The following is a 16,313-nucleotide window of genomic DNA, read 5'->3' on the forward strand; positions in this document are numbered from 1 at the left end:
ACTATTACACACCTTGCTCTTGGAATGATATTTGTTGGTTCACTTACTTTTGCCACTCACAGATATGTAATTGGATCATTTTTCCTCAATAAATAAATGACCAAGTATAATATTTTTGTCTCATTTGTTTAACTGGATTCTCTTTATCTACTTTTAGGACTTGTGTGAAAATCTGATGTTTTTTAGGTCATATTTATGCAGAAATATAGAAAATTCTAAAGGGTTCACAAACTTTCAAACACCACTGTATGTATTGTTAAAATGCAGCGTTTCTGGATGTTAATGTTTTCGAAAAGGGTCACAAGGTATCCTCACTACATGTTTATGGATTGTTACCTCAGTGCATCATTTCCCACCAGTTAATGAGCCAACTGGTGTGTATTTGCCAGCTTTTATTTACAGGTGTATTTGTGACGAGTGTATGATATCTAAAGTATATGGATGTTTCCAGGTCGTGATGCGTACAAGACTGTGTTTTCCTGAATAAACATAAGCAGGTTTCTTTTGTCTACCATGCAAAGCTATTTAGCCATACATCTTCATACTTTTCATCCTTCTCTTCCTAAGTATCACTGGTGACCTCATGCTTTGAGCCAATCCATACACAGTACTCTATATACTGGGTATAACCCCGCCCTAAAGTCCCAAGTTCAAGGAGAGTCGCTTCAGTTACTGTATATTCCAGACTTGGGGTTGCCCAAGAATATAAAATGCACCTCTGTAAATGAAGAAATTTTGTCTTGTAAATTTTTGTGAAACTTTTTTTTAAAATTAGCATTCTAGCTTTTCTCCCCAATGCTGTCTGTGTTCTGGAGTTTAGTTTAGTGTTTCTCATTATCCCTCCGTCAGACCTGACTTGTCCAATCCCAAGATTTGTCTTAATTTAATGCCTGTCTAATCACTGCATAGCAACTGTTGCTAGCCACCTTTCAGTCAACAGTCCAGATGCAGTCATCAACTTGGATTACAACAGAAACACCTGGGCATGCTGTATTTTTATATTTAGCGTAATTCAAAAATGTTGATGTGCTTTTGCCTAACTGGTGGAAGGCAAAAAGTCTTAGTCCAGAAAATACAGTAATGATCTGTCCAGCTGTCTGTGCTGATGATTTGCTGAAGCATTTCCATTGTTTGATCAGATATAATGTAAGTGATCTTCTATCCATCCTCAGATGAACGAGTACGGGATTACCCACTGATGCAGAGCCCGATCCAGATGACCCTCCTCTTGCTGAGCTATGTGTTTTTCGTACTGTATGTCGGGCCACGCTACATGGCCAACCGCAAACCCTACAACCTCAAAACCCCCATGGTCATCTACAACTTCTGCATGGTGTTCTTCAACGCCTACATCGTTTACGAGGTGAGAAACGATGCTTCTCTTCACAGCCCTGGGTTCTTATATTCTCTCCTTTTTTGGCTTTCACGAATTCTTTCCCATGAAAATTTTGTTCCGACACATCCTTAAAGATGGAAATAAGGATCCAAACCAAGCTGCTGGACTTTGCATAAAAACTTAATGTCAGCCAAACTCTGAGTGAAGATGAACGCAAATCCAGTATCCACCATGGGATAGGGTTTTATTTTTTAATATTTATTTTGGCATCTGAGGAAAAGAACTTAACAAGATGTGAGCAGAACCTGATGCTCTTCTTGATGGTAATTGTTTAATGTTAAATACTCTGACTGTTTGCTAGTAATTAATGACAAATCTTAGATTCTTAGGAAATTTACAATTTTCTTCATCCGTTTGAGGAACCCTTGATTCTCTGTACAACTCTCAGATGGGCTTTCTCTACCAGAAAGTCACCTGTTTTGGAGACCAAAAAAAAACAAACCGTGAAGTACCCAATCAACCTATAAAGAACCCGTTCTGAGTATACCAACACCAAAACTGTTTTAGCGAAGTGATAAACATTTAACAGGTTCTAGGTACCATGAAGGAAAATGATGACAAATTAGGAGGATCACACGTTTTACCCAGTTTTTACATATGCATGGGGGGGGGGGGTTCTTCAAGGGTTCCTTGTTTATTCACTGGGCAAACAAGGGTTCGACTTGGATCTGTGACAGGTTCTAGGCATTAAGAATTATTTATGAGCAATAATTGAGTTCCATATGCTTAGCCAGTTAATACATATACTGTTAGACAAATCAGGTTCTTTAAAGGTCCATGAAATAATTATGGGTTCTGCCTGGAACCCTAACAGGTTCTAAATATTAAGAATAATATAATGAGCAGTAATTTGGAGCATATGGTGGGCTGGTTTTTAAAGAAGTGTGTAGTGGAGGGTCATCTTAATTACTTGTGGAATCCTAATGAAACCATTAAATGTTAGCATTCAGGAACTTGGAACCTTTAAAGGTTCCCCACCAAGGACTATGACGGGGTGCTTTTAAAAGTGTCAACAAATCTGGCTGTGACATGACCACTTTCAACCACGTTTTCCTTATCACTAGTTGGTGTGGGTATTTTTATTTATTATAAATTCTGTAATGACCTTCAACAAAGTGATGTGATGAAATATTGATTATCATTTGCATCGGTGTTCAAGAGTCTGTTTTTGCTTCAGAAACCAGAACAAGCGTTTAGATACACAGATGTGCGACCAGCCAATCCGATTTCAACCTTCATTATTCTGACATTGTGTTTAAAGCCAATTATTTGTTTGTTACTGAGCAAAATATAATAAATGAGGAAAGTGTAATAATCTAAGTTTATAGTATAATAGATTTTATACACATCTTAAATAAGAAATTAATCACACATCGTTTGAACAATCGTCACATGCTAAATGTCTCCAATTTCCTAACTTTCTAAAAGCAGTTTGAAATAACCAGTCCAGATGGCATTGTGAATTCCTCAGATGTCATTCTGTAATTCTTTTCCGATGACGACATCGCCCTTTGATCAAGGCCATATACTAAATTGCATCAGAGAGCTGAAGAAGCCAACAGGAAATGTGTGTAACTTGAAAGAAGGAAATCTGCCCTTTTTTTTTTTTTTTAAACTTCTTGCTGTTTATTTCAGTTCATGATGTCTGGCTGGGCGACGACATTCACCTGGAGATGTGACCTCATAGACAGCTCGACCAGCCCGCAGACTCTCAGGGTAAACATCAGCATCTGCTTTGTTGTTTATTGCTGCTATAATGTGCAGGCCTAGAAATTCATAATTTTTTCGCCAGCCAGCTGGACTAGTTCCCTTCCGAAGTAACTCGCCAAACAGAAAATCAACTCGCCAAAATTTGTTCATGTATAAATTTTACTTCTGTCAAAAATAACACACGAGAGTAGTTACCATTGTTCATGACTAATGTGCATTTATTTCAAGACCCGAGTATTTTGATACTGTTGTTAAATACATGAATGAGAACAACACAGAGCACCATAATATAATATCAACAGATAATATATTGGAAAACTTGGCAACTTGGTGTATGAGTATTGAAAGCAAATATACTTACTATCATGACTATAGCACCCAAAATATGTCCAACATGCTTTCTGTATTTAACCATTTATGAGAGAGAAAGCATTAGGAGCTTCATATTAACTAGGAATCAACTTGAAAAAAATTATTCCATAAAAATCGTATCGCAGCCAAGGCCTACCCTGCTCCCACGTTTGCTTACAAGTCCTTTGTCGTTTCTCCTCTTCAGACCGAGGTCGCTTTGTCCCAGTCTCTGGCGGTTTCTGTACACCTTTCAGAAAATTCCACATCGCAACGTAGCTTTGGCAGATGTATATGTAAACAACAACAAAAACGTGTTTAAATGGGCGATAATGTGGCCACATCTATTGAATTTGATAATGTCATGTGGCAGCAGGGGCGTGGCCAAGTGGTGGTCTGTGAATGGAGGGTGGAGTCAGGGAAGGTAAGTGGTGGAATCATTGCACCTGATGGGGATTAACCTGTTTGTGTGTCTTCCCCAGTGACCGCGCCCTTTAAGAGGAGAGCAGAGAAAGGGAGCTCTCTCTCCCCAACCAGAACGTGTGTGCACGCGGCTGGGAAGTGATAAAAGGCTGAAAAGTTAGCAATAAATAGTTCATTGAAAGCTCAGTTCTGACTTGCCATGCTTCTGTGCTCCACCCACCTGGTCCAATACTACATGTGATGCGTTATATGCATGTGCAGTAGTGAAAAAAACCAACAGCCTGACTTGTACACGATATGATTCGGAATTCTTCGGTAGTTTCTGTCCTGGCACACACTTGATATGTGGCGGCTTTAGTTGACGGTGTGTCTGAATCTTCGCTATATATAAAATTTTTTATTTTCAACTAGCCAGCCGGGCTGGCTAGTAACAGGAATTACCTGCCAAATGACAAATTAAGTTGCCTCGGGCGACCGGACCACCGCGAATTTCGAGCCCTGATGCGAGTGAAAACTGGGACTGTTCCGAAGCATCAAAGAGAACATAAACACAAGTACGATGTGTCATTCTTTAATAAATAAAAATTGTAATTGTTGGTGGGTTGCTGTGGTGTAAGAAGAATAAAACACTTGGGGATGTGCTGTTCTAGGGAAATAATCAGCATGTGATTAGGGCGGTCACTGTAACGCCATCCTGTCCCTCAGTGGTTTATTTCTGTCTCGTGGTATGAAGTGTGTATGAGCTCACAGTTGGATGTCTTCTTTTATTTCTACAGATGATTCGAGTGGCCTGGTTATTCTACTTTTCAAAATATGTTGAACTTCTAGACACTGTAAGAACTCTTCTCTGGTAATTTAACAGCGTGTGTCTAGTGTATTGTTTTTAACTTTCTGTAATGTTCATGACATCAAATTTATTTCTAATACTCTCCACCCATCTCTGGTGGGTGGGTTTATTTATTTAAAAAAAAAAGTAAATCACTCATTTTAATATAAACTATAATGCTTTTCATTAGTGTGTGTGTGTCCCCTGCAGGTTTTCTTTGTGCTGAGGAAGAAGCATGGTCAGGTGACATTCCTGCACATCTTTCACCACTCGTTCCTGCCCTGGAGCTGGTGGTGGGGCATCACTCTCACACCGGGTGAGTCATTCATCTCGGCTCAGTACTTTGGGGTTTTAATGGAGGACAAATTCAGAGCTTTTTTTTTTTTTTTTTTTTTTTTTTTTTTTTAAGTTTTCAATGATTCTCATCGGGTGGCACGGTGGTGTAGTGGTTAGTGCTGTCGCCTCACAGCAAGAAGGTCCGGGTTCGAGCCCCGTGGCCGGCGAGGGCCTTTCTGTGCGGAGTTTGCATGTTCTCCCCGTGTCCGCGTGGGTTTCCTCCGGGTGCTCCGGTTTCCCCCACAGTCCAAAGACATGCAGGTTAGGTTAACTGGTGACTCTAAATTGAGCGTAGGTGTGAATGTGAGTGTGAATGGTTGTCTGTGTCTATGTGTCAGCCCTGTGATGACCTGGCGACTTGTCCAGGGTGAACCCCGCCTTTCGCCCGTAGTCAGCTGGGATAGGCTCCAGCTCGCCTGCGACCCTGTAGAACAGGATAAAGCGGCTAGAGATGATGGATGGATGACTTCTCGTCACACACCCGAAGTCGCTGATCTAAGGAGTTTATTCGGAATGGTAAAAATGCCAGGACACACCTCTCCACTCTTTAACGTCGCTTATTTTTAAGATGATCCCATGTTTTAACACACACACACACACACACCCCGGCTGTCAGCATTGAGAACTTTGTTCTAATTCAACTTGTAAAAGTCCATGGCTAGAGACCAACATTCCACAATATGGAATAGTCAAGTTTTTGTATCGCATTTTTAACAATAAACATTGTCGCAAAGCAGCTTTGCAGAATTTGAATGACTTTAAACATGAGCTAATTTTATCCCTAATCTATCCCCAATGAACAAGACCGTGTCAATGGTGGCAAGGGAAAAACTCCCTCCGAGGACATGAGGAAGAAACCTCGAGAGGAACCAGACTCAAAAGGGAACCCATCCTCATTTGGGCAACAACAGACAGCCTGACTATAACATTAACAGTTTTAACATGAAGTCAGTTTCGTTGATGTTATAAACTCTTCATTGATGGAAACTTGAGTGCAAAACTGTTCATGACAACTGCAGTCCTAAAGTTAGCAAGTCAACTGTAGTCCTCAGCCATAAAAGCATTACTGTAAGAGTCTAGAGCGTCCTCCAGGTGTGACTTTCAACTGTCCTCATGGGGCCGTCCTCCACAGGATAGTGTGTTTTTACTAACAGGAAGCAAAACCTTTTAAACCCCCCCCCCTTTACTATTGAGTATGTTTTAAGGATCTTAAACAATTTAATGAGTTGTTAAATTCTTCATCACTGGTTCCTTTCTACCTCAGACTGTAACCTTCTCCCACACAACGTCACCCTTTCGCAGGTTTTTTTTTTTTTAAAGCCCGCTTGTTTTTGTGGGGTTCGGTATGCACTTCTTATTTAGAGATAAAATAAATCAAATTTAACACTCCTCACCCCTTGGGGATACTGGAAGTATGGTCTTGGGATTTGTGTTAAACTAACAGAATTACAACCACAAGTCCAAAGAAGTTGGAACCCTGTGTAAACTGTAAAAAACAATGTGGTAATTTGCAAATCTTGGAAACCCGATATTTCATTGAAAATGGTACAAATACAACAGATCAAATGTTGAAACAATTTTTGTTTTAAATATGTTCACTTTGAATTTGATGTCAGTAACACGTTTCAGAAAAGTTGGGACAGGGGCATGTTTACCATGGTGTTGCATCACCTGTACTTTTAACAATACTCTTTCTCTGTAAATGTTTGTGATCTGAGGAGACCAATTGCTGTAGTTTGAAAGAGAAATGTTGTCCCATTCTTGCCTGATATACAATTTCAGTTGCTCAACAGTTCAGGGTCTCCTTTGTCATATTTTGCACTTCATAATGCACAAAATTGTTTGAAATGGGAGACAGGTCTCGACTGCAGCAGGCCAGTTTCGCACCCAGACTCTTATTAAAACTACATGACTGTAGTATGTGCAGAAAGCGGTTTGGTGTTGTCTTGCTGAAAGAAGGAAGGCCTTCTCTGAAGGACTTTGGATGACAGCATATTGCTCTGAAACGTTTATATCATTCAGCATTAATGATGCCTTCCCAGATGTACAAGCTACCTGTGTTATGTGCACTAATGCCCCCTCATACCATCACAGATGCTGGATTTGAACTGTGTGCTAACAAGCCCGTTGGACGGTCTCTCTCCTTGCCAGTGTGGAGGAGCTTTCTGAATGTTAACTATTCACAAAAAATTGTACACCCATCCTTGGCTTTAATACATGAAAATGAACATTAACATTAGCCAATGTGAGCGAGGCCTTCAGTTGCTTAGAAGTTACCCTGGGATCCTTTGTGACCTCGCTGACTATTACACACCTTGCTCTTGGAATGATCTTTGTTGGTTGACCACTCCTGGGGAGGGTAACAATGGTCTTGAATTTCCTCCATTTGTACACAATCTGTCTGACTGTGGATTGGTGGAGTCCAAACTCTTTAGAGATGGGTTTGTAACCTTTTCCAGCCTGATGAGCATCAACACTTTTTCTGAGGTCCTCAGAAATCTCCTTTGTTCGTGCCATGATGCACTTCCACAAACATGTGTTGTGAAGATCAGACTTTGATAGATCCCTGTTCTTTAAATAAAACAGGGTGCCCACTCACACCTGATTTCGATCAATGGGATAACAAACACCTGACTAATTTCACCTTCAAATTAACTGCTGATCGTAGAGGTTCACATACTTTTGCCACTCACAGATAAGTAATATTGGATCACTTTCCTCAATAAATAAATGACCAAGTATAATTCTCATTTGTTTAACTGGGTTCTCTTTATCTACTTTTAGGACTTGTGTGAAAATCTGATGATGTTTTAGGTCATATTTATGCAGAAATATAGAAAATTCTAAAGGGTTCACAAACTTTCAAGCACCACTGTATAAAATGGAGATGCATTTCTGCCCTGTTAGTTTTGTATTAAAAAAAAACAGCAGAGCTCTATGCCAATGGTCCAATCTAATCTGTCCCTCTGCTGGTTATACTATAAATTCCATACAAACGTCAGCCACTTTGTTCTTAATAACTGAAAGCATGAGGTTTCAGGTGATGTAAAAACATCATGGGGTATACAAGCTATAACGCCTTCATCCATGTGATGAATGAACGAACTCCTCTTGCATATGGAAATGAATCCCAGTGTGTTTTGAACAGATTCCTGGGAATCACTTGGTACTGTAAGGTATTTCTTGCTTTTGTTCCTGGTTTAACTCTTCTGTTTTTGAATCCCAGCTGGGGGAATGGGTTCCTTCCACGCCATGGTGAATGCAATGGTCCATGTCATCATGTACACCTACTACGGTCTCTCTGCAGCTGGCCCACGCTTTCAGAAGTACCTGTGGTGGAAGAAATACATGACTGCTATCCAGCTGGTTAGTGCACTTTATACTGCAAGTTTTGTATCTATAAATTTCGTCTGGAGTTTGCCAATTGATTTTTTTTGTTTGTTTTCCTGGTTTGTTTCCACAGACTCAGTTTATCGTAGTGTCTGTCCATATCTCTCAGTATTACTTCATGAAAGACTGTGAATACCAGGTGCCCATCTTTATCCACCTTATCTGGATCTATGGCATGTTTTTCTTCATCCTCTTCTCCAACTTCTGGATCCAGGCTTACGTCAAGGGTAAGCGGCTCCCTGGCAGCAGTGATGGCAAACCCAAGCAGAACGGCTACACCAATGGTACCGAGGCGGCCATGTTGGCCAACGGCACACACCTGGAGAACGGCACTGTGCACTACACAAACGGGTTTGCTGTGAAGGGGAAAGTAAAGGAGGTCTAAAGGAAGAGGAGGAAAAGAGACTGCTAGCTCTGTGCTCACAAAGGACTTGGTGAGAATGATGAGTTCCTGGGTTTATGGATGTTTTTGTAAGATCACACGGGAGATGATGAGGCACATGTCTGTGGGTTTTGTTTTGTTTTTTTTTTTCTTTTTAATTTATTTGTCCACGGTCCATGAAGAGAAATTTCCACCTTCAGAGGTCACACTGACTTTTTTTTTTCTTCACATATGATTCTCCCAGTTTCTCAAGACCATGCATCTGAGTAGATTACAATTGTAAATAAATATTTGTGCAAAGATAGGTGGTATGGATGGAATACCTTTTTTAATGTGTATAACTTAAATAAACCGCTTTTATATTAAACATTGCATAAATATTTATGAAGCCTGCCGTCTGGGCATGTTCATACATCTGTTTAGTATTTGTGCTTCTGATTGTACAGTGACCTTATTTTTGTCCCAAAGTAACATGATAAAATGGATTTAAAAGGACAGTCAGGTTTTTGGTTTTTTTTGGTGGTGAGCTGGGACTGGAACAACAGCTGGAGGTGGAGCTTTCAGAGCTGACATGCAATATGACAGGTGCATATAGATCTGGTGTGGGGGGGTTTTTTGGCCTGGCTGGTGGTCCACAGTTTCATTAAACTTAAGTCATGTATTAGACTGACATACATCACTTTCATGAGAGAATAAATGTTGAGGTAGGGTGCTTTTTCTCCCAGGTCAAGTTGGTTCAGTCTAGAATGAAGAATGATACATGTTCCATTTGTACTGGGAAGACTAGATGAGTTTCCAGTTGGAAGTCAACCAGAACTAGATTTCCAACCCTGACTTCTAAATCCAAGATGGCTGCTCTACATACAGTGAAATTAGTATTTTTCACATTCACTGGCTGAGTAATTGTGCACTCTAATTAGCTACCCTACTGAAAGGCTATCAGCTCATATAGTAGGAGTAGCAAAACTACTCAACACCCCCCCCAAAAAAAAGTACCATGTGGAGCAGGCATCCCTTTTCTAGCATGGTCACATTTTTCAGAAGTTGCTCTTGGCACTTCACTGGTTTATTTGCATTACAAAACTGAACATTCTGCTTATTTATTGAATTTGCTAGAAATAAATGTTTCTCAATCCAGTGAATGTGGATAGAATACTGAGTGGGATAATTTTATGGCTTCTAAACAATTTAGCTGATGAGGCCCATGCACTACCAGCTCCTCTATGCCTCAATTTCATGGAATAACTTAGTACTTCCATCTGGTCTCATACTATTGAGTAACTTATCCACTGCTATTGCAGTTAGCCTTCCAATTTTGTCCTAGAACAGTCAAGAGATGATTAAACAGGATTGCCATTACAATGCTTAAGTTGAGGTGAAGGGTTTGTCCCGTTATACAATAACACTAATTGCCACTTTCCATATAATACTGTGAAACAATATTCACAAGCCACTGTCACTTGGTCACCCCATCTGCTCACCCCTGTTAAAAGGCTGCAGTCTGTTCAGCAAGTTGATAAACCAGAAAACTACAAAACTGACACTGGTGACTCCTTCCATAAAAAGGTGAAACACCATCTTTAATAGCACTCAGTTTAGCATGACATTACCCTAAAATATTCACCCCTCTTAAATCCTTCCATTCTATAGCACATTTGGGCAGTAATGACATTGAAAGTACCAAAAAAAAAGTGAAATAAATTAAGCTAAAATAAAACCCATCCCCTGCTAAATCCAGATTTACATTTCAGAAAAAGAAAAAACCAACAACCTTTATTTGAAGTTTACAATAACTCATACAGTAGTGGTTTGTCAATTTAATTAAAAACAAACATTTATCGGATGTGCTGCTGGATGATGCTGCTGCTCACAGGTTTGGCTTTTTTGGTGGCATCTTTCTCAAAACACTTCCACAGGCGGATGGTTTCATCCGAACTGATGGATGCCAGGATGGAGCAGTCAGGGCTGAGGGCCATGTTCAGGATGCGGCCTTCATGGCCTGGAAGGCAGAACAAGAAGTTGTAGGACATTGCAAAAAACATGAGGGGAGGGGGGTAATTATCTAGCAACAGGAGTTTTCAAAGGTAACAGAACCAACCTTCAAGTTCCGCCACTTTGGCGAGTGAGGGATATTTCCAGATGAAGATCTTGTCATGTGCGAAACCATGACCAGAAACAAGTTCCTTGTAGTTTGGTGCAAATACAAGAGATGAGACCTGAAAAGATTGAATTGATAATTAGCAACATTGATTTAATTTGTGTAATCCTGCATCACTATCTGAGCTGCTGTTGGAGAACCAACACCTTCTGACCCAATCACAATCCAGAGTTCATCACTAAACTCTGTAGTAGAAATCCCCCCCACCTGTGACTGAGTGTCCCAGGAAGTGACACACGAGCCACTGTTGACATTCCAGATGCGAATGTGGCGGTCACTGGTTCCTCCTCCTGATGCCAGGATGCTGGATTGCCATGGACACCACGCCAATGCCTGCACACGAAACAGACAGTATTAAAACTAAGATCAATCTCCTGCATTCACAGCATCAGAAGAGCTCCATTAACCATTTTGATAAAAAAAAAAATCATGCAAGCTACATCAAGGCATGGCTTCTGTGTGCACCACACCCACCTTCACAGCTCCTTGGTGTTCACTGAACGAGTGCACAGCTGTCTGGGTTCCACCCTGCACACCTGGCCAGATGTTCACCAGGTTGTCATTTCCACCACTGGCTAAATAGCGGCCATCGGGAGACCAGGTGAGACCGCACACCTCCTGCGTGTGACCTCGGAGCGTGCACAGGTGATGATCGGCGACACGGACATCATGCTGGTGGATCAAACCAGATCTGGAACCACTGGGATGGAAAGGAGAGAAAGTTTTGGGGAACTCGACAGCTCATTTTAAAACGATGATGCGGTTTATATATTCTGCTCGTGTGTGGGGGAGATTAAATGTCTTTTTTCCCATAACTTTACTCAGTTTCTGTTCATCACTGACCAGCTCCTGTACCTCACATTGTGCACATATTCAGGGTATTGGCTGATTGAGCTCTGGGCCTTCAGGCAATTATATTTCACATTACTCTTCATGACTGGTTGATGGCCAGGTCACCCCGAAGATCCAGTAGCTCTTATTTTGCACTTTGTTATACTAGGTTACAGAACACACATCCCAGGTGAAGACACCATGTTCGTGCTCCGGTAGCAGCACACCATCTTCATCTCCTCCCTCCTCTTCCCTACATGAACTTGGCCTGTATAAATCAGTAGATGTTCTACTTCTGTTGGTGACAGTTGATCTGAAGATCCAAGGACAGACTCAGATCAAACAAGTCTCAAGTTTTTGCTGTGACCTGGATGGCACACCAACAGGAGGAGGAGGAGTCTGGATGGGATGGGGGAGTCATTGATTCCTGAGTGGTGCAACAGAAAAGCCTTGGCCTGTTGAGGGATCACAAGTTCAAATCCTGATGAGAACTTTCAGTGACCACAACAAACTGCCCATGTTCTGTAGTTGGGAGAAGATACTCCCTCTATAGAGTCAAGTCACAGCAACACTAACGAAGTCACAGCTGGCTATGATTGATGTGGAAGGCAGACCGTATTGTTCTCACCCTTCGCCCAGCAAATCCACTCTTCATGAGCTCATTGAAATCCATCTAGAACTTCTCCACTTACACATCATACATTGAAGTTTAATAAACTACATCTGAGGTTTTACTTCCTTCATGGTCACTTGTGAGACGACCAAGGCCGGTTCTGGGTCCTGGGAAGAGCCGGCCCCTTTAACACACCTCCCAGTCACAAGTGGTTCAGGTGTGAACAGAGCCCCAAAGACACATCAAGATTCAATCACTAGGCCTACAGTCAGAGGCAGCACATGTGAATGTGTCCTGGGCCACACTGAAGGACCGCCTACTCAACTGGTACTTCCATTTATGCAGAAGATGCATGTGGATTCATCCACCAATGACATCATTAAAATTGTAATATTAAGTTTTGATTACTTCCAATTTCCAACAGACTAGACACAGGAAGTGGATTACTTCCTCTCAGCAGTTTAATTGCATATAGAGAGCAGGGAAGTGAGATCTGATCACAAGTGGTCATGCAAGACAATCAAATAACAGGTGTTAACAGGGCCACGGTCACGTTGCCCCACTGACATGACTGGATTTGCTCCGACTTACCTGGACAGGATGTGATCATTCCAGTTCATGCAACTGACTCTGGCACGATGCCCCTCCATACTGCGCAGACGCTTCTGACTCTGAACATCCCACAGCTGCAGGGAGGAGAGCACAAGAAGTCACTACAACTCAGTCCACAAACTGCATGCCATATAAAAACATGGAGGAAATTTGTACCAATATCATAAAAGCACTCCTGTGTGTACATGCAAATGTCAAGCATGCTCAGTAGACATTTACATTTAGCCACACCCACAAGACACCATAAAAGGCAGAACTTACCAGATGTTTAAAATGACAAATGACTAAACTATAAAGAGCATGTGCTAATGTTACAGCAATGCAGTTCAGCTATGACTAATCCGTACCTCCACTTTGCAGTCGCTCGTCCCGATGGCTAAAAAGTTTCCGTCTTTGCTCCAGGAGACGGACGAGACATAGCCGTTCTCCTCCTCCATCTTCTTCAGTAGCACAATCTGCCCCAGTGCAGCATCCCACAGGTACACGTACTCCGAAAGAGCCACAGCCAGAACGTTCAGTCTGCCCCAGTCCATCAGATTCAGATCTGAGCGAACGCAGTGGTGAACGAGTCTGATCAACAGCACTGTCTGTTTTTCCATCAGTCAATTAGACTGAAACAAGAGTTAGAGATACTTACAGAAGTCGTTCCTGAGCTCAGGTGCGTCGAGAATCCTCTCTGGAACTGAAGGTATGTAGCGGGTCTTTTTCAAGGAGCTGGGCGTGGCAACTTGGCTGTACAGAACCTTCAAGTTATTCTGGTAACCTAAAAGCAGGAAATCTTTAATGCCTGCTTTTAAAGTTACCACACAGAGCTTGATACATGATACAATACACCATCTGACCTTCAGGGGCATTGAGAGGCTTTCCTCCGAGATGAAGGATTTTGGCTTCCTCAAGATCGTATCCATTCAGAGTCACAGACCATGCCTTCTGATTCGCTTGCTAATATTTTAACATCAACAAGGTCAGTTCAAATCCATGTACACTGATCAGGATTAGACATTTTGGAAGAGGGAAGAAAATAAAATAACGAGACTTACTGTGGATGACGACGCAGCTTCTTCAACGGGCTCGTTTTCTTTCGAGATGAGGAAACTCGCCACGTCCATCTGTTTGGTGTTTCTGACTGGGATGAATCGGTCTCCTCCAGCCTTTGATGGTGTGTTTTGACTCTTACCGTTCTTCCCTGTTTAGACAGTTAAAGGATCGAATATTAAAAACAAGTATTTAGAAGAAGTCCATGATAAGGGACATCCTAAAACACTTAACGTAGCTTAATGTTCCAAAACAATGATCAATCATCACCAAACTTCTCATGCACATCTCTACTCATACACACTACGACCACACTAAATATCAAAACAGAAATCCAAATATTATGGACGTAGTCTGCGTTAAGCTTTTTCATTTACATGGGCGTCTATGGGGAGGAAAAAGCTTAACGTAGGTTAATGTCAGATAACGGCGACCAATCAGTATCAAACTTCTCATGCACATCTCTTGTCATACACACTACGACCACACTAAATATCAAAACAGAAATCCAAATATCATGGACGTAGCCTGCGTTAAGCTTTTTCATTAGCTACGTTAAGCGTTTTAGGATGTCCCCATGATAAGAAAAGGAAGTTTTACACACACACATTTTAAAAAAGGCAGCTCGTACCTGGCGTTTTGCTTGGCGTTTTGGATATGCTCAGAGACTGAGTGAGGCTTTTGTTGCTTGGTGACAGGGCACTCGTGTTGGCTGAGGTGGACGTGCTGGCTTTCCTCTGCCACCTGGCCATCGGGGCATTGGTGATGGGCATGTCCAGCTTCAACACGCTCTGCAAGTCAGTCTCAAAACTGAAGTGAGCCATGATGACTGAAGAGTGAGCCTGAATCACAGAGAGAAATATTAATTCACACCAGTTTAATTAATGTGACTCATATGGCATGTGTAACAAGTTGTGCATCAGCTGCATGCTTTAATAAGAAGGGCTCATTCATTTTTCATGCGTTGGTTGGTTTAATTTTCAGTTTTAAAAAGGGGGGGAAAAAAACCCCAAAACAATCTAAAGGAAATTGTGACATGAAATATCCTTCCCCACCACACACACACACACACACACACACACACAGCACTACAACACTCGCGTCCAAAACGACGCTCACAAGAACACAAACACCAAGAATGCATTCTGCTGGTCGCTGTACTCCATATAGTGCACACTAGGCAGGGCGAATCATCACCAAAAAGGTTCTACTTTAGCAAATTCTTAACAAAACAAAAACAAAACCCCTTCTAGTGATTATCTATTAATAATAACCACAATTAAAGATGCTAAACATGAAGTAAAAGTTACTTCAGCGTTCTTTAAACAGCACGTGAGGGAGCTCGTGACCGCGGAAGTGACCGTTAACTTTAACACTACTAAAGAAAACCGGGACATTCTGGACCCAAAACTTACCCAATATTCCACAACAGCTTCACACGAGTCCGAGAACAGCAGCTCCTGATTAAAAATATATATAAAACCCAATAAACCTCGCTCCGGTGCCGCAGTTTATAATCCGCCTGTCTGCTCTCCTCAGAGCCCACAGCCCGAGCGCAGTTTAAATGACTGAACGCGCGCTCCTGATTGGTCCGTTTAAACCGTGCCGTGTTTGTTACCGAGGCAGCTGCTTTCATTTTCTCAAACCTGATTGGCTGAAATCGGTTTGAGGGGCGTGCACAAAAGCAGCGCGAGCGTTCCTGTTTTTGACAACAAAAGAAAAAAAATGTTAAATATGTTTACAATACTGCGATTATTTTTACATCGATATATTTCATGATTTCCCCGATGTGTTAAAGTAATCTGATTATTTAATGAAGTGTGTTATATAATCTGTGACCTGTTTATCCCAACTTCATTACAACAAAAAGACATTTTGAATACATTTGTGTCGTATGGTTTATTTTTTCACGTAGAAAGTATAATTTAAACATATTTCTAACACATATATTTACTGTTATGTACGTTAGGTAGCGAGACCGGAAATGGGGATGGATTCTGGGAAATGTATTTTTTAAAGTGTCCAGCGTAAAAATAGAATAGAATTGTTAAAACTGGGGCGATTCGTATAAAATATTCAACATAACGAATAGAATAGAACAGAATGAACTGCATAAACATGATAAAGAAGTGTATGTTATAGATTAGTTGAGTTAAAGTCAATAACCGATTGTGAGAACTTCACTTCCGGGATGGGTGTGACGTGTCACCTTCTTAGCCAATGGCAGAGAGTTTTTATTTCGACCAGAACCAG

At 41.3% G+C, this 16,313-nt stretch overlaps 2 protein-coding genes across 2 annotated transcripts in view; one reads left to right on the forward strand and one right to left on the reverse strand.

The window, feature by feature from the left end:
- Positions 1–9,308, forward strand: part of elovl1a (ELOVL fatty acid elongase 1a) — a 14,338-nt gene extending 5,030 nt beyond the window's left edge. Inside the window, exons 3-8 of the mRNA XM_060906541.1 lie at positions 1,173–1,363; positions 3,032–3,112; positions 4,654–4,710; positions 4,914–5,019; positions 8,266–8,405; positions 8,503–9,308. Of these exons, the coding sequence (XP_060762524.1) occupies positions 1,173–1,363; positions 3,032–3,112; positions 4,654–4,710; positions 4,914–5,019; positions 8,266–8,405; positions 8,503–8,814 (887 nt within the window). The 3' untranslated portion in view covers positions 8,815–9,308. The remainder of the gene's footprint in view (positions 1–1,172; positions 1,364–3,031; positions 3,113–4,653; positions 4,711–4,913; positions 5,020–8,265; positions 8,406–8,502) is intronic.
- A 1,057-nt stretch (positions 9,309–10,365) lies between these two features.
- Positions 10,366–15,636, reverse strand: cdc20 (cell division cycle 20 homolog). Its single transcript, XM_060906542.1, has 11 exons — positions 15,476–15,636; positions 14,692–14,902; positions 14,066–14,211; positions 13,868–13,967; positions 13,663–13,788; positions 13,373–13,569; positions 13,005–13,099; positions 11,444–11,669; positions 11,177–11,302; positions 10,910–11,027; positions 10,366–10,810 (listed from the first exon to the last, which is right to left on the reverse strand). The coding sequence occupies exons 2-11, from the start codon at positions 14,882–14,884 to the stop codon at positions 10,647–10,649; spliced, it is 1,491 nt and encodes a 496-aa protein (XP_060762525.1). The 5' UTR covers positions 14,885–14,902; positions 15,476–15,636; the 3' UTR covers positions 10,366–10,646.
- Positions 15,637–16,313: the final 677 nt, after the last annotated feature.

This window comes from Neoarius graeffei, chromosome 23 (assembly GCF_027579695.1).
Source record: "Neoarius graeffei isolate fNeoGra1 chromosome 23, fNeoGra1.pri, whole genome shotgun sequence".
In the NCBI taxonomy this organism is placed as follows: domain Eukaryota; kingdom Metazoa; phylum Chordata; class Actinopteri; order Siluriformes; family Ariidae; genus Neoarius; species Neoarius graeffei.